Source organism: Temnothorax nylanderi, unplaced genomic scaffold, assembly GCF_030848795.1.
Source record: "Temnothorax nylanderi isolate EJ_2023f unplaced genomic scaffold, tnyl_v1.0 TNYL_tig0009_pilon, whole genome shotgun sequence".
Classification (NCBI taxonomy): Eukaryota; Metazoa; Arthropoda; class Insecta; order Hymenoptera; family Formicidae; genus Temnothorax; species Temnothorax nylanderi.
Window position 1 is genome coordinate 887,036 of NW_027249071.1, and position 18,498 is coordinate 905,533.

At 44.3% G+C, this 18,498-nt stretch overlaps 3 protein-coding genes across 3 annotated transcripts in view; 1 reads left to right on the forward strand and 2 right to left on the reverse strand.

Moving 5' to 3' along the window:
• The window catches only part of LOC139786442 (roundabout homolog 2), a 95,436-nt gene extending 82,302 nt beyond the window's left edge, over positions 1-13,134 (forward strand). Inside the window, exons 6-11 of the mRNA XM_071725609.1 lie at positions 232-512; positions 1,854-2,366; positions 2,960-3,190; positions 3,571-3,909; positions 3,996-5,799; positions 5,927-13,134. Of these exons, the coding sequence (XP_071581710.1) occupies positions 232-512; positions 1,854-2,366; positions 2,960-3,190; positions 3,571-3,909; positions 3,996-5,799; positions 5,927-6,105 (3,347 nt within the window). The 3' untranslated portion in view covers positions 6,106-13,134. The remainder of the gene's footprint in view (positions 1-231; positions 513-1,853; positions 2,367-2,959; positions 3,191-3,570; positions 3,910-3,995; positions 5,800-5,926) is intronic.
• A 122-nt stretch (positions 13,135-13,256) lies between these two features.
• Positions 13,257-14,813, reverse strand: LOC139786461 (uncharacterized). The gene is made up of 5 exons (XM_071725624.1): positions 14,572-14,813; positions 14,293-14,430; positions 13,892-13,998; positions 13,663-13,795; positions 13,257-13,576 (listed from the first exon to the last, which is right to left on the reverse strand). Exons 1-5 carry the CDS (start codon positions 14,606-14,608, stop codon positions 13,494-13,496), a joined length of 498 nt encoding a protein of 165 aa, XP_071581725.1. The 5' UTR covers positions 14,609-14,813; the 3' UTR covers positions 13,257-13,493.
• Positions 14,814-15,034: 221 nt separating this feature from the next.
• On the reverse strand, positions 15,035-18,284 carry LOC139786453 (kanadaptin). The gene is made up of 6 exons (XM_071725617.1): positions 17,110-18,284; positions 16,696-16,985; positions 16,421-16,563; positions 16,181-16,341; positions 15,734-16,093; positions 15,035-15,640 (listed from the first exon to the last, which is right to left on the reverse strand). The coding sequence occupies exons 1-6, from the start codon at positions 17,944-17,946 to the stop codon at positions 15,200-15,202; spliced, it is 2,232 nt and encodes a 743-aa protein (XP_071581718.1). The 5' UTR covers positions 17,947-18,284; the 3' UTR covers positions 15,035-15,199.
• Between the last annotated feature and the right edge of the window lie 214 nt (positions 18,285-18,498).

Genomic DNA, 18,498 nt, shown 5'->3' on the forward strand with positions numbered 1-18,498 from the left:
TCCCACAACTACCATGATTTTCAAGATATAAATTCTAAGAAAAAATTCTCTCTGTGTAGTAATCAATAAATTCGCATTTAAACGGACAATAACATCATGCGATAAACATCGTAAAATTTTCATTTTATTTACTCGAGGATTAGTTTGTATTATCGATTAAGGTTTAATCGAGCACTTTTACCGCTAAATATACGACGAGGAGACGTGTCCAAATCGAGCCGTTTGTCACAGCGAGGCCGGTATTCACCAACTTCCCCAAGGACGAGACGGTAAACGCCGGCACCAACGTCACCTTCTCGTGCGCGGCGCGAGGCGCCCCGAAGCCGTCGATATTTTGGACCCGGGAGGGTTCTCAGGAGCTAATGTTTCCCGGCCACACGTATCAAAGCCATTACACCGTCACGGAAGACGGAAGTCTGAGTATCAAGGGCGCCGTCAGGAAGGACGAGGGCCACTACGTGTGCAGCGCCATTAGTCAGGCCGGCGCCAGCACCGCGACCGTATTTCTTCAGGTACGTAAACCCTTGTAATCCACGTCTCGACGGTCGCGCACGATCCTGAAAATCTTCCCGATCACGGCTTTTTTTTTATTTCGTACCACGATGTTGCAATAGGTTTGTTCTTTTTAGTTGAATTTCTCGCACGCTTTCTCTCCAACGTGAAAAGAAAAAGAGAAAAGATGAACTGTGCAAAGAAGTTCAGCTAAAAAGAACAGGCCAAATATTACAAACTGGCAGTAATCATGCGTGATCTACTGAATCGTGCGCGTCCACACGTAGGACAATGAAAGTCACGTGCTGAACGGGACGCGCAACAGTTTAAAATATACGGGCAAGATAAATCTGTCCGTGTGAGAGAGGCGAGCACGCACATTAAGTGGTTCATTTTCTCGATACATATTTATATCATTCCCCCCCCCCCTCTCCTTCTTTCCGTTCCCTTCCGGATGAGTGCAGAATTACCATTCCGGCTGGTGCACCGTGGTACCGCGATCCTAGCCTGAGGGGAGTTGCCCCACATTCTGGAATAAAATTCTTATCTACATATAGGGAGCATTACAGCGATCTACTTTGGCGAATGGAAACTCCATAACTTCTTTCCGCTCGCAGCGGCCAAAGTTGAAAGGTGGTAATATAAAAAGGAAACTTTTGAATTACATATTTCCACCGGCGTGGCTATTCGAGGGAACTTGTTAGACGAGATAGCCGCTTAATTCAGTAGCCAGGTATCACGGGGGGGGGGGGCAGTTAGTAATTTACATTCTAAACGCTGCAGCAAAGAACAGATGTGGATTCAGCAAAGTTCCGAGCTAAAATATCAAGGTTCTAATCGCGGACATTTACGTAGTCACTCCATTTGCCCATCTCGAAGAGATATCCTCCAAGTAAAATTCGTATATTGATATTAATCTAGGAACGGGCGCTTGATTTTTTTAAATGATCACCCGAGGCGATTTTTACACTCCAATTAAAAGTTATTATTATTAATTACATATTGCATATTTTTGATTGTTCTATAATTTATTAGAATTGAGGACAATATGTATGTAGATTTACTCAACATTTTCTGAAAAAAGTAAGGAGAAACCAAAAAAATATTTTAAAAACGAAAGAAGCACATTAAAATTACTGTGACGTGAGCTGACTTCATTTTTTCATTTTACTGGGATGTAAAAATCACCCCCAAACGCCCGTTCCCGGGTTAAAGTAGACCTCACGAAACTCCTGGACTCGTCTCATTTCCATATCTCAGAATCGGGGGAAGGCAGAGCGTCCACGTGGCGTTTAGACTGCCTTCTCCACTCGACGAGCAGATTAGACTCCGAATAAAACCCTGTCACGTCGGCGAACTAGGTGACGTCCGTCGAGGAGACTCCACCGCCCATAATCGAGCTGGGCCCGGCGAATCAGACCTTGCCGCTGAAGAGCGTCGCCTCGTTGCCGTGCCGCGCGGTCGGCACACCCACGCCGCGGGTTCACTGGCACAAGGAGGGCGTGCTCGTGCGACCGGGCGGCCGCATCACGATGGCCATCAACGGCACGCTGTTCATCGACGACCTGCACACCAACGACTCCGGCTTGTACACCTGCATTGCCTCGTCCGAGTCTGGCAACACCTCCTGGTCGGCGTACCTGACCGTCAGCACCGGCGCCAGCTTCCATCGGACGCCGGACGTGTCGGCGCTACCGCAGAATCCGAGCAAACCGCGGATAGTGAACGCCACCAGCAACTCCGTCACCCTGACGTGGAGCCCGGGCCACGAGGGCCAGAGTAAGATTATCGGCTACAACATCGAGTACTACAGCAGCAACCTGAACACCGGCTGGGTGGTGGCGGCCACGGGCGTTCTCGACGACATCTACACGGTGAGCGTATCGAGAATCTGACGATGATACTTGACCCCCTTTCCCTCGGGTGCTTGTATCCCGCGTCGAGTTTCAACGATCTTCTCGAGGAGGCATTTTCAGTTTTCCCTTCCTTTGTGCATTGTTTTTCGAAAGTTTAGAGCGCGCACTGCCCGCTGCTGGCGAGGACAGTTGGCGACAGTTACGGTGTTGGGTAACAGGCCGATAAACCTAAGTCGCTTACTGCCGCGTTGAAAAGTCTAATATCAAAGTTTCTAAGCTAGAGCTACGTAATAAAGAGACCGAAAAGCCTAACGCTACAAAAGTAAGGGTCTGCGTAAGAGATACTTTAATATCCTCTCGCAAACAGACGCAATATGCTTCGACTCGTTGCTGCGCAATATAGGGTTTTAACCAGCCCTTCAAGGAGAAGGTAAATTGATCTCTCGAAGAGGACAGATATCGCAAATAAAAAAGTAAACGTTTAATGACCGATAAACAAGCGGGAAAGAACGTACTTAGATACATACGTTGTGTGTACATAGAACTTATTTTTTTAATTTATTTTATTCGTCAGGCTAATGAATCCGGTTTCCCGCTCTATCCATCAACAGGTGACAGATTTAAGGCCGGAGACCAATTACGTTTTCCTAGTACGAGCGGAAAATAGCCAGGGGCTCTCGCTGCCCGGACCGCTGTCGGACGTCGTGCAAACTACTAACGTAAATCAGCATACGGTACCGCAAGTGGAACTGACTCGCGCCAGAGATCGGCTGAACAGCGAGATTTTACATCTCAAAGAGGTGCAACCGTTGACCAGCACCAGCGTGAAGATCATGTGGGACGTAAGTATCGGGTAACATTATACGCGGACGTTCCGCTTATATCGATTTAGCATAACAACGCGCCGGGACTTCGCGGCAGATGCTAACTTGGAAATTTCAAAAAATACAACGCGGAAACAACATTTGTTCGTATTATTTTGAAAAATGTATTATTTGTTTATTTCAAACGCGTCTGTTTTAACAGAGATTTAATTTAGAGACTATATTTATATTAAAAATAACGGCGAGCTATCAACTTTTGTTTCATTTTCCTAAAAAGGGGAAAACTCAGAGAATCTCGCGATATTCGAAATACTCGGACGCCGACCGTGGAATTGGGAAAATATTAAAATAACAACAAACGGATTAGAATAACACATCTGATAGAATCTGAATTTTAGATTCTCGGCGCGGCAGATTTGGTGGAGGGCCTTTATATACGGTATCGCGAGGTTTCCGAGAAACCGGAATATCAGATGGTCACGGTGCTCAACGCCGGCGCTACCAGCTACGTGCTGACCAATCTGAAGAAGTACACGCGCTACGAATTCTTCTTGGTACCCTTCTACAAGATAATCGAGGGTCGACCGAGCAACGTGAAGCTGGTCACCACGTTGGAGGACATGCCCTCGGGCGCTCCCGAGAACGTTCACGTGGGGATGATAAATATGACCTCGGCGTTCGTTCGGTGGTCACCGCCGCCGAAGAACACTCAGAACGGCCAATTGATCGGTTACAAGGTAAGGGTCGCCGTTAATTTTCTGCCCGATATATCGCGCGAGTACTTATCTATATTTTACTGTCGATTTGTATCCGCCCGATACAGATTCAGATCAAGAGCAACAGCAGCAACAAGATCCTGGGTCAAATGTCCCTGAACGCGTCCACCACATCGGTGATCATCAACAGCCTGACCACCGGCAGTTTGTACACGGCTCGCGTCGCCGGCCAAACCCGCGTCGGGCTAGGTCCTTTTTCCAGTCCGACTTTGTTGAACATGGATCCGGGACAGTTAACGCAATTGCCGCCGCGTACCGATCCCAGCCACGGAGGTGCGTCCGTTGTCCGAGAAACGTGGTTCCTCGTATTGATAATAACGATGATATTCACCGTTATCGCCGCGCTGCTGGCCGCCCTGTACGTGAGACGCAGGCAAGCGATGAGCAAGCAACTGGGTCACTTGAATGTACCCGTGAGCACCGCAAACGATATCTGTCAATTGAATAAGGACACGCTCTGGCTGGAACGAGGTTGGCGGCCGACCAACACCCTGCAGGCTGCCAACGACAAGGACTGCGAGACCAAGTTACTCAACAATCAGCACATGCTTGCGGCCGGCATAATGGGCATGGCCAGCTCGGAGTATGCCGAAGTAAATCTGACTACGTTCTACAACACGCGCAAGCAAATGCAGGCGCCGCCGCCGGAGCCGTACGCGACCACGACCCTGTGCGTGGGCAGCCGTAACTCAGATTCGATCGAGACCAGCTGCCAGAAGTCGAACTCCAGCGACTCGTGTCTGAAACCGGATTACTCGAGCCTGGACTCGAATCAGGAGCCCAACAAGTCTACGGTGTCGCCGAGCAGCGACAACATGAGCGGCGGCGACGCCGCCTACGCGGACGAGAATCTAGACGTGCAAAGGAGACAGTACAGAATAGCGGGCGCCGCGGGCGACACGCCTCAAACCGGTATGCCGATGCCCAACTGGTGCGACATGTTGCCACCGCCGCCTGAGCATCCACCGCCCCTCGGCACATCCATAGCCACTGGCCGGATGCATCAGCAGCAACAGCACCAGCTGCAGCATCCGCACCAACAGCAACAAGTGCCATTCAGTCCACATCTCGGCAAGAGAAGCGTTCAGAACGATCTGGATCACTCAGGCGCCGGTTCGTGCAATCCGCAGAGTCCGCCCACGCCGCCCATCAGAGTGACCAATAGCTTCAGTCCGTCGCCGACACCCTGGAGCGGCGGCGGGCAGGGTCAGCATTCGGAGCCCGGCGCTCTCCAGGTGCCCGGCAACCTACAGGTCCCGCAGGGCAGATACACGACGCTGCCGCCGCAGACCAATCCCCCACCGTTGCCCTCGTTCCCGCAGGGTTTCAATCACTACGATTACAAAAACCAGGAGAACGAGTACGAGAGCGGCTCCGTTATTTACGGCCACCATCAGAACGGGCTGCCAGACGATTACGGCGCGCGCGTCGATCCCGCGTTCGCCCGTTCCAACAATCAGCAATCACATCTGACACCGTCCGCCGTGAGCGAGGAGCTGTATCGGCACAGGGACGAGATGTTCCACAACGACAATCTCTATCAGCCCGAGAATGACGAGTGGGACAGGAAATCGTGCGACTCCAACACGCATTCGGACGCGTGCTGTTCCTGCTCGGAATCGAGCTGCCTCTACGCCGACACCGTGCAGTACAACGCGCAGCAGTACGGTACCGCCTGTGGCCACAGTAGCAGCAGGACGGGTTCCCGAAGCAGAAGTAACAGGAGTCCGCGAAGAAGAAACAGGACGTCTTCGCCCACGTACAGCAGCGACAGCAATTACTCCTGCATCCCCCAGCGGCAGTGCGGAAGCACGAATTCACAGGAAAGACTGAGGCATAATCGTAGTAAAGGTAATCGATCCAGAAAAGAAAACTTGATTTATCGTTTTGCCTTTAATTAAGCTTAATTTCTACCCAAGTCCCTATTCAAGCGATCAAACGCGTATTCCTAACGTATTTCTGTCTTTATCCCTTTCAGACAAGCTGCCTAGCTTTTCAAGGACGGGCAACTACAGTCAGCACAATTCTTCGGCCTCTAATACGATGAGCAGTACGGGCAGTCAACGATACAATAAGCTAAATAGTATCTTTGCAAGCGGCAATAATCCGAACGCTCCGACGGAGTCTAGTCGACTGGGTGACCATCGTGAAAGCTAAATATTACCTGGATGTAGTAAATACAGGACGTGCCTGAACAAACGGCCTTCGATCACAACGAACGATCACAGTCTCGACTACGGGAGGCCGTTTCGCAATCAGCAATGTCGCGGACGCTCATCAAGTACGATTCGATCCAGCGCGCCGTATATATAATAAAAGATAGGCCGCAGCGTCTTTTTCGAGAGAGAAGGGTTGCTATATTTCTATATAAATATATATACCTGGCGCGAGACGCTACCGCGTCTCTTGATTAACGGCCTGCACGCTGGAAGAGTACATCGATTTGATTTGTTGATTATACGGGCTCATTAAAGGGAACGAGCTCGGTGACAACGAGGCAGAGCGAATCTCGCGCTTTCTCTGCGTATTATCCCGTTATGTAATATCGAAAATATTTAACAGGTTTCGCGAGGTAATAGTATTCCATGACTGACAAACGTTTACGTTTAGGCTGATTACGTGACGGTAGTTTAAGCTCGTAGAGTATTCCTGTGTTCGTACGAAGCGCAATAACGGTCTTCTATCACGGTAGGAGCATAATTTCGACACTCGAGACTCGAGGATTGAACTCCGTAACCGACACTCGCGGCACTTTAACGCTACGCCGATAGACCCCGTTATGTATACACGTATAGTCGATTGTTTTATACTTTGTACTCGGATAAGGGCTTTCAAAAAAGATAACATCGCGAGAAGAGAGGAAGGCGTCGCGTAGGATTATCTTTCTTTGGACACTCTGCCAAATAGACTGATTAACGTATCATAACGGATCTTGCTTATGTTTTCTTTGTTCTTCACTTTATATCACGCGAAGAGATAGAAGTGATCCCGATTTTCGAGAGATATTAAGAAAAAGAAAGAAGGAAACAATTCTCTCTCGTATATTGCAGTTTGCTGTCGCGACATGTCGAGTGAACATTTAACGCCTGAGCGATCACGCCGGACTGATATTCCAGTTGAACGCCTCTTGAACTTCGCCGTACTCTCGACTGCCATACATATATACTGCCATTCCCGCTGACGTACTGTTAGTTCGATTAAGTTATATCTTAAATGGTGACTTTAAAAGTCACACTTTAGCTCGCGAGTGCCAGCGAGCTACAAAAAGTTCTCGCGCGATCGCTCCGAGATGAACGTCCACGCGTATAAATGTCCCCTGTGACATGACACGTTTTTTTGACGTGGCGATAGCACAAACGGAGAGAAGAATGTATGATATAACGGGTTGATCTGCCTGAGCGCGAACTAAGAATTTGGATCGCGTAAAACGCGTACGAATCAAACAAGCGCAGTCAATTTAATTGGCAAATTTTATCTACGAGAAAGTTTGACAACTCAAAGGCAAATAATCTAGTTTATCCCCATAAAGCAATAGAAGACAGGACTGAACTCTTTGTAGTTATATAAAATATAGATTCTTTTTTTAAATAACATTTTTTTATGATACTTTAAATAATATATTTTTTTATAACGAGCAGCTAAAGATTTGGTTGAAATTATTGACACGATTGCAAATATTGTGCCCTAAGAGAGGTAACGACTCCAATACTATAGCAATAATAAGAGTATACGCGTATACGTTGTGGTATCGAGACGAATTTGTTTATGAAAATGAAGCTTCAAGATTTTTAGAATAATTCAGTATAGGACAGATCCGCGATCTCTTCGAGTATCAAAGTGATTTCACTCCGAAATCATTATCTCGGAAACAATCGAGCGGGCAATCGTTTCACAATTGTTCCACTGTGCTGTACACGAGATTAACTTATCGATCGACTGTGCCTGCTTGCTCTGTACGCGGAATAATCCTTTCGCTACGGTGGTTTTTGTCGAGAGGCTTCACTGCGTACGAAGCAATTGTTTTCGATCGTGAAGCCCAATGTGTAATATATTACGGCTTGTACTGCGGCAACTGCTAACATTCTCGCGCTAAACGAACTTGTTACCGAGTGATAGCATCTCTCATCTGTATGTTAAGCAGTTAACATTCAGGATTAAACGCGAACTGTATTACATTTCACATTGAGCGTTTTGGTGAATATCGTCCTTAATGCAAACAATTAGAGATGGGCAATTACAGTCGCGTCTCTCAGTACGGATAGCGGATAGGCGGGCATGATCGTCGTAGCGAAAGGAATTAACGCGTCGCGCCCGACGGAACGATTCGCGCTCTCGGCATCGCGACCGGCCTCACAAAGCGTGGCATTTATTTTCGACAGCCTGTACTGTACTCAGGCCACGACAAATGGAGCATATTATTTTGGATATAACGTTCCTAAATCCTAAGGCAACCGAGGGCTAATCTCCACGAAGAAGGGCCATGTATAATTCTTCCAAAACGAACGCACGTAGTAGATACGTTTTTAACGAAACGAAGTAACAATAAAACGCGTAATATATACATAAAAAATATACATATTATATATATATATATAAATATACATATTATCATATCACGTAAACGACCCCTGTATAAATTGTACAAAGTTACTTTAACGAGATTAGTCATTAGTTATTAATTTATACGCCGTATCGATTGAACTCGTATCATGTAAGCGACAGATACGTAAGGTATCTCATGTACTTTTTATTACACACGACCTGACATGTAAAAGTGAGAAACGTGCTCGCCGAAAATGTGCGCTCCAATACTGTCGATACAAAGTGTGTTGTTTTCGAACGCGTACCTGATTCCGGTTTTATCGGATATTCTCCCGTCGTTATCGCAATTTAATTCATTCATACGTCTAGACCGTTATCCCCGATAGGAGAAGATTTATAGAATTATACGACAAATCCGGATGAAATATGGGATGCAATTGTTTTAATATTTGCAACAATACTTGTAGAAATTTAAACCTCTCATGAAATATTGATAAATATTTACAGAATTTATTTCTAAATAGTATTTCAGCAAAATAGCATCGGTGTTTGCTGAGATAATTTTGCTTCTAGATGTCGAAATAATTGTGCGTAATTTATACCCAAAATTAAATTTATCAATTTTTGGGCGAATATTCACAGAAATTTCACGCCGACAAGACCGTTGCATTATGGCGAATCATCTTAGTGCACAATTATTGTACAATATTTGCGCAATTTTCCTATCGGAGATATTAATATTACTATCAGAGATAATGAATAAAACGAATAATAACGAATAAAACGAAACAATATATAAAATAAACTAAAATTGTTAAAACAGCAAGATTGCAGGTCTTAAAATTCCTGCTATTTTCAAAGTTTTGAAGAAAGAGAAACAGCTCACGTATTCCTTTTTCGATTTATCTCTCGACTTTCTTCGCGATGGGACTTTAGATGGAGAACACAACGACGGTACATTTGCATTCGTAACGATCGACTTATTGAAAGCGTCTTTTACATGGCAGACGAAGAAGAATTGCATACTATTAGAACTGTGAAATTTTATTGTCGTCCTCGTCTTTCTCTCCTTTGAAGCGCACATTTTCAACAGGATGGAGTACACGTCGCGTCCGTTCGCGGCATTTATAGATGGAGCGTCGCGTTTACGGATGACTCGGGCCGGCGTTTCTCGTAGACGGATCGAAAAGTAGAGCTGCAACCCATCCGGGAGTGGTACATCAGCGAATGAAATATTTAATACAAGAAAATTGTTGGAGGATTTTGAACGAGCTTATCTGTATCTATACAAGTGTAAAAACACGACCAGGCGCACACATGTGTATTCTGCATTTGCTATTTACTGAGAGCACGGCGTAGCTCTTTCATACGAATATAATTATTTGAAGAAAGATAACAAAAAAATTACAAATTCGCTAAGGAACGTCTGAATCCGTCCACGTTGAACGACGGCCGATTCTCGTAACGCGCGAAGCTCCTTCGATATGTATATACACAACCGAGACATTTTGTACGCATTTTTAAAGGGGGTCCCGGCCGAGATACGGGCTCCTTTCAACCGCGATAGCGCGCCACGCGGAGGCCCGTGCGATGACCCCTTTTTCTTTCCTCCCCGTAACGACGCCGTCACGGGAAGCGTGGGCGTGGCTTTCCTTTGTACACGCGGGTATGCGACTTACTTATTAATTACGACTTTCGATTAAGTGACGAGTAAACGGATCAGAGTTATTTTAAAGGCGCGCGCGCGTGCGCTGAGCACGTGGCTCGTTTATTGACGCGCGTGGTGAATCGCTCAAATTTGTTATACACACACACAATACAATTAGCTTCACTCGGTTCGAGTCCGTTTTGTTTGAATAGAAAAGCCAACCCACGCGACAGGTACCACTCATTCAGATTACTCGACGTAACAAATTGCCACCGCCGTATATGTAAATTCCGTAATAGAAGAAAGAAAAATAGGTCACACAGGAATTGCGATCTCGGGGGAGGTGGGAGGTAAGAGAGAAGAAGTAATTAATTAGCAGAGATATTGAATTAAATTTGTTAATTCAGAGAGTTGAACTTCAGATCGTACCTAGTGATACATGACTATATATATTATACATATATAGTTTCGTAAGAGTCTCGGTGTATAAATTTATTTGCGCGTCGACGCGCGCGAATAAATTCATATCCAGTAAGACAAAAAATCCATCCAAGCAGGCAAAAGGAATAAGTTAATGTGCGGGGAGAAGATATCATCTCGATATACTTTTAGGCTTAGAAAACGAAAAAGGGGGAGAAAAAAAAAGAGCGAGCGAGTCGTCGAGAGGAGTTAGACGCGAGACTATCGCTAGAAGGAAGCATCTCATTACACGTATAAATTAGATAGGATGCGTAATGCGTATTTTAAGTATCTCCGTCGTCACGTACGAGTGTGTGCGTCCGGTGCGAGTTCGCGCGACGAGAGTCGCGCTCGAGCCGAGGGAGGGAAGACGCGAGGTAGGCGCTTCTAAAGGCCTGCTCTCCGCCTCGTTCTCCACCTTCGCTTGTCTAACGCCTCGTTGAAGGAACGACGGAAGTCCACCTTCGGCATTCTGACGAGGTTGCGGGACGTTGACTGCCGTATCATCATATCATCGTGATGCCATAGCGACTCGTAGCTGCGGCTGACAGACCCGGTGACCCCTTCCTGACTTCCGTCGTCGTTAGAGCCCCCCGAGGGTGTCGGTTCGTGTTCCGTTAGAGAAGCGAATGTGCATCCTCCTCGGGAGATAACTGCGTCCGTTAAAGTGCGAATCCACTGCGAACGTTCCGCATGAGCAGGCGAGACACGAAGGCGTTTAGATCGATGATGATATTATCGTTTAATACCCGCGAACTGCATTTGATGCGACGAGCAGCAATGGATCCGCAGCTTCCAGATTGTGCGCGCGAGCTCGGATCGGCGGGACGCAGCCGCGTATTATTGAGGGAGAAAAGGGTTATTACATGCACATACGGGATATACAATACGTCTCTTCGAAGGCTACGGAATCGTGACCCTTTCGGAAAAGCACCGTATCTCCATTCCTAAATGATCGTGATTCGGCCAACGGACATGCTGCCAAACCATCGTATCAATGCGCGAAGGAACGAGAAAAGATAACGTATTATTTTTATAATTTGTCATCTTTGTATTATTGTTACGATGGTTGAGAGGACTTGTATAAAACACAGTAGCGTTTAACTTAAAAAAAAAAAAAAAGAAAGAAAGAAAATTGCGCGACTCACACGTAAACGACATTTGACACGAACATACGAGACATATGATACATCGTACACCCCCAAAACACGTGACAAGTTCATCGAGCAAGTTCAGACGAACTCGTATAAACGCGCGTATAAACGTTTTATACAATAATAAACGTTTCTCGATCAATCGACTAACTGGCGAATCCTATTTGTTAATAGAACTGCGGCCATCGGCCGTCATGCGGCACGATGAGGGAACGATTGCATTAACGTTAGAGCGAAATTTTTCGATCTGTACATTCATATCTGGTAGCGATATCGAGACAGCCGCTTTTGCGAGAGACGCTCTCCGGACTTCAAAACTTTTGGTGCCGCCAAGACCGCCGAATGCAAAGCTGAAGGCCGATAGCTGCGCCAATCGAACTGATCGAGGCATTTTTTCCGAGAGCCCAGTTTACCAGGGTGTTCGTAATCTGCCGGAAAATATTTCGATGATATATTGACAAATTTGGAGTCAACTTTTTTTCTTAATGAAAATTTCCAAGTCCCGATGAAATAATATAGTATCTTGTTTTTTTCAATGAAACTTACTCGCCAAGAAATTCAATGTTGAGAATAGTAGCTTCGCTCGATATTTCTCCTGAGGGAAAAGTCAATTCCGCCGTTCGTCGAAGTGTTCTTGATATAATTTCCAGGTCCGGGGCAGCCTGTCTAACGCGGAGTAGAAAAATTAAATATATCGGAACAGCACTGATCGATCGATGTTGGTGCAAGCAAACTGGTCCTGGATCGCGCTTGAAGGATTAAGTAGACCGTTAGAGAGCTAGAGCTACGTAAAAATAATTCATATCATTAAGAACGCGAGATAGCGATTTCGAATTGGAGGCAGTGTGGGAGACAGAGAGAGAGAGAAAGAGAGAAGGAGATAGCCGTTATTCGTCTCTCTCTCTCTCTTTCTCCGGACCGCGCTTCACGGACCGCACACGTGCGATTACGGATTTCGCCGGAGGCGAACGTACGCGCACGTGCACGTGCGGGTCCGCGGAGACGCGTATTTAGCTCAAGCTTTCCTTTTTATATTCTGTAAATACTGCGAGTAAATAAAAATGGTGAGCATTTTTATAGTTAATTTTATAATTTATTTACTACGGAAGAGAGACACGCCGCTCGTCTCTCTTCGTCGACCGTCGTCGCGCGAGTGGGAACCGATGGAGATTTAAGAGTAAAAATAGGAGCGTGCATACTACAGGAGACACAACGTTACACACGTATACATACACATAGACGTACACGCGCACGACTGTAGATAATTTGTAACAGTTGCTATTGTCAAGTACCACGTACACACGTATAAAGCGACGTATGCTGATATATATCATTGCATATTATACTGATAACGATTAATAAAAGGTAATGTTGAAAATTGAAGGGCCTCCTGTGCGAGAAGGTGCAAGTGCCTATGCTTTATCTAGGACTTTATCCCGTTTCCCCGACATTTAAAACACACATTGGTTTTTAATCTTAATATTACTTAACGAAATCTATATTGATTTGATAGGCAAAATCGATCTAGTTTATTAAAGCTTAAGAATTGTACATGTTATGAATTAATGTAACAATTGCACATACACCAATTTTTTGACAATTTTTAGAACTTGTAAAAATCGTATGTACCGCAGTTCAAGCACGTCTATTCGATTCCCGTAAGTTACTTCCCTCTTTATTTTCACGGTCGTTAAATCGCAAGAATGTAAGTGTCTTTCTTATGGGATCCCATACAATTATGGTTAACCGCATCCACCCTTTTTACAACAGCTCCGTTTCGGAGGACGATACCCACGGGCATTATCACCCGTTAAGGGATTGTACTCTGCAAAATAAAGTGTATATATGGATATTACATCATTTAAATTTACCTTACGATTAGAGGTACGACTTATATAACGTGAGTCTCACCTGATTTGAACGACTTCGATTTCGTACTTGTACCAGGGGTCTCCTCATCGTCGCTTGCAGCACCACCGAGTTTTGTACCCACGTTTTTATTTTCCAGCAATTTCAAGACCTTTAGTCTCTTTTTCTCTTTTTCCTGAGCAAAAGAGGTAGATTGCTCCGATTTATATTTCAAAAATATAAGGGTAAAAATTGTATCTTAACGTATCGAATAACGCATAGCAAAAGATACCTCTTCCTCTTTGACCTGCGCTAATACACGACTCTTGTCGTAAGCCTCTTGCAATTTCTGTCGCGCCAGTTCCACGTTAGCCGACAATTGTGGTAATTCGTCGGTCTCTAGACATACAATTGATACAACAAATCATATATATTTGTTAGGTAATTAATCGCCAGTGATGAAATAATACAACAAAATTGTTAATCGGCCTGACTGGCAAAAACTTTATTAGATATCAACTACGAGGACCCCAAGCAGGGGTCGAAACGTAGTTGATATCTAATAAAGTTTTTGCCAGTCAGGCCGATTAACAATTTCGTTGTATATATATTTGTATTGGGAGTAACGTTGCAAATTATTTGTTGCCCGTCAAGTGTCAAAGTTTGGGATTCTGAAACAAATTATTTACTCACTCTTGCCGAGTGCGGTGTCTCGCCGACTCCTCGCGACTTTCCAACTCTTATATTTCTCTTGGATATGTGGAAAAGTATAGAATGCGATGATGCCGAGCCCCACGAGGTACCATCCTACAGAGGCTATCGGAGCCCAAACTGAAAGGCAAAAAAAGCGTTACAATTGTTCCGCGAGCATAAAGCTCGTTCCAGGAAACAGGAAGAAAAAGTAATCGCAATGACACGTATGTAAGTATAAGAGTATTAGTAGGCACGTATGCAAATTCCCACGATACGTACTCGTTTGGAGATAGCTCGGACTGTCGAAGTTCTCCATGTTCCTTTATGTATTCAAGAAATTTTCCAAGGCGTCACAACATGTCACAACTCGATATCCAGTCCACGCTGCGATCATCGGCCGTTTGACACTCCAAATTTCCTAAACTGGAATGTAAATTCGACACTCGACAACTCGACTCACTTTAGACTCTTTAGAGTGCATTCAGAAACATCAGCCGAGTCACTCGAGTGCTGAAAATCCTGTAGCATTATGTTATGTCGCTCGGTAATTGTATGTATGTACCTGGTTCGTGTCCATGCTATGGTTCATGTCCGAACTTCAGATGGAGGGGATATTGTTGGCCACGCACACCCATTCACCAAACACCAACGCAAGCCCCTTTGTCGGACAGAGGAAGAAAGAGCGAAGAAAGTATCGGGATCTCCAAAGATATTGAAAATGAAACATTCGTTGATAAAAAAATGTTTTAGATAAAAGTTTTATATATATAGAGATATAGATAATTTAATACATTTTAGGTGTAAGAAATAAATAGCTTTTTTTTAATTCTATGTAATGTCAAACAAATTCTTGATCAGAGAGTATTTACATCGTTTTTTCCTACACATGTATAACGCTAGAGCTAATTTAATATCCATATTTTTCGTTAAGATTTGTCCTGCCGTCCCCAGATTGATCTTGCGGCGGTACCCACGTGGAATAATCTTCCGAGTGGACATCTTGATCGTACTGTTTTTTTATACTTTTCAATTTCTCTGATTTACTATCCTTTTTTCGTTTTTTGTCGTCTGAAACGTTAACATTTTGTTTCCTTGTTTCCTGATTAACGTTTTTCGTGACACACGGTTCATCGTCAGTTTTCGTACTACCATTTGATTCCGTGTCATCCTCACATGGTATGGATTTTTTGCATTCAGACTTGTGTACATTCGCAACTCCTTCGTCTCCTTTCTCTTTTACATTATCATTCCTTTCTTCTTGATCATCAACATCATCGTCATCATCTTCTTCATTATCCATATTATTACTATATAAATTTGATGAATCTCTCTCGGAATCATCTTTATTCTGAAAAATGTATTATTTTTTTAGTCATAAGTAAAATAATAAAACGTTTTCATATAAAAAAATTTCAAAAAAATACAAAAATAGATTGCTTACGTTTGCCTCAAAAAGCTTTCGTCTTCTTTCCAGCTGGGAAACCTTTCTCACGGAAGGTTTTGATTTTTGCCGATCATCCTTATCTTCTGCTTGCACTTGACTAACAAGTGGCGGCAAATTGGCCGGCTTTGTAAGGTTTATTAATTTAACAAGTTTCATTTCTTCTCTGCGTAAATTCTGCAACTCCACTTTCATTTTCGTTATGTCGCTTTTACTCAAAGTAGATGTATTTAAACTAGACATAAAGGCATCCAGCGAATCCTCGTTGGACTCCCTCGCTTTAGCATTATTTTCTTGTGCTTCTTTTAAGCGATCGTTCAAACGTGAAATTTTGTTCGCAATCTCGTTGTGCTTCTCAGTCTGAAAAATAATATCAATGAAATAGTTGAAGATATATTTGTACATATCATACAAAAATGTAGACGTAAGTGAACAAAATGGCATTACCAATGAGCTATATGTCTCAACTTTTTCCTCAAATTTGCCAGCTTGTTTCATTCTCTGTTCACGTTTCTTCTCTACCGTTCCTGTTCTGTCCAAGAAGTTATCTTCGTCCGAATCGTAATAATCTTCCTCCTCCCAATTCCTCGCTTTCTTTCTTCGACTCTCTGCAATTAATAATCATCAATAATTAGGAACAAAATTTGCATTCGTCAAAACTTATCCTTTATTTATATTATACGGTACCGTGATTAGCTTGTCTCAGTAACCCGTGTCTATCTAAGATTCTGCAGGCTTCCAGAGCGCATTGAACAACGGATTCTTTCTTCTTCCCTTTGACAAGAGCTTCCGCTTTCATGGAACGACCGCCAAAACATTCTTTAGGTAAACTGAAATTTTTATTTTTAAATAATATGAATAAAAAGAAGAAAGAAACGACAAGTCTCTCAAAGTACGATATAAAGTATAAGGGTACTTTTAAAACAGCGCTTAAAAAGATTATCTCATATAACTATATTTACTTTATCCAACACAAAAATTGGCCTATTCCTTTCTCTTCTACTTGATATTGCAAATCGTATCCCTCTCTTTCGAACCAGCCTCTCAGTGTTTTCTTAGGATCGTCCAAATATAGCTCCTCATCTACCATAGAAGCGTAGGGATTCTCCGTCAAATCTGTTTCCTCGTCAGCGTCTTCTCCCATTCCCCAATCAATACCCTCCTTCGCCGCTGCCTGTCTCGCTCTCTCCTCTGCTTCTTCTTCCTCTTGCTGTCTCATCTCTCGTTCCCGCAATTCCGCCAATCGCTTTTCCTATGAACAAATATGTTTGAAAGTCTCGCCTTTTACGAGAATACAAGTCGCAACACCCAGCAAACTATTATTATATCGATTATGTGACTAACTACATATAAATTTAATTACAAATAAAACTAACTTTGAGTTGAGTAACCGACAGTTCGGATTCCTCCTCCTGATCGTCCGGTGGGGCTTGCATAATATATTTTCTCCGGCTACAACCGAATCTTATCATATGGCCGCCGTGCAACCGAACGTAAGTCCTTGATTTTATACGATGTCCGTTCCAAAATGTGCCGTGCGTGCTCCCCAAATCATACAAATAAAAACCCGTAGAGTTCTTCTCGTCTCCCGTCGCTCTGTACTGAATAATTGCGTGATATCTCGAGACAGTTGGATGGGCGAGGGACAAGTTGCAGGAAGGCAATCTCCCTACCACGTAGAAACTTCTCTCGGTTAGATCGATCTCCTCCAGGATCATCCCTGACTTAAGGACCTCTAACTTGTACTCCTCGGTCGGTCTCCCGCCCCACTTTGGCTCCGAATAGGGTACAGGAACGTTTCTCGAGTCAGACGTGACATTTTCATCCGTAGAACTTTCCAATGTTGACTTGTCGCTCTCATCTTCGGCGTCATTTGATGGAGATGGACGAGCAGGCTCGGTAGCCTCCTTACTCACGGACAATTCGGACGGTGGAGGTGCTGTGTCGTTGTTCAGAGCGCGAATTTTTCCGGTCTTACCCCGCTTGGGGCCGATCAGTAGAAGCGGCTTCTTGAACCCCGGTTCTCGGCAAGCATCACCCGCATCATTTCCGGAACACTCAGACGTGCCCTCCGCTTCTAACCTGGTGCCCTCCTGCTCATCGCACGCTGGTGATTCGGGAATCGCTTCACCGTTACTTGCGTCAACGCTATCGTCAGGAACATCCTCGGGAAGGGAAGCCACGGAAGCGTTCTCCCGTTCGCTCGCCTCCATGGTTGCAGTCTCGTCGAGTTTTATGCCGGGAGGCAGTCAAGTGTCATAAAAATTCTTGTTTATATTCTTATAAATGATTATTAATTTGTCGTTGTCAATCAGGATTTGAGTGGCACTTTCAATGTTTACGTTCGGATATTATGATCACGTTGAACTTCGCATAACCTATTAAACGAACTACCCTTCAGTTCAGTGGAGCACTCTACCAGCTATCTAATCTGTGCTACCGTCACTATTTTTCGTTCTAGGGACTTTTTGTTCTCTTTGACCCTTGACGAATTTATATGGGATAATTACGAATTCGAATTCTCTCACCGACAAAATGTTATTAAAAACCGACAGTTTTACGAATTCATGCGTTTATATAAGCTAATCGTTTAATTAGATATTTGTATCAGCGATCGAGAAGTTTATACCGATAGACGATACTTTTCACTTACCTTCGAATTCTTCCTCTTCGATTGATCGTCACGAAAATGTACCGTGTCGATTTTTAAATCTGTTTTCTCATCGGTGCTTATACTTATGAATTTTTACATTATAAAAAAAGTA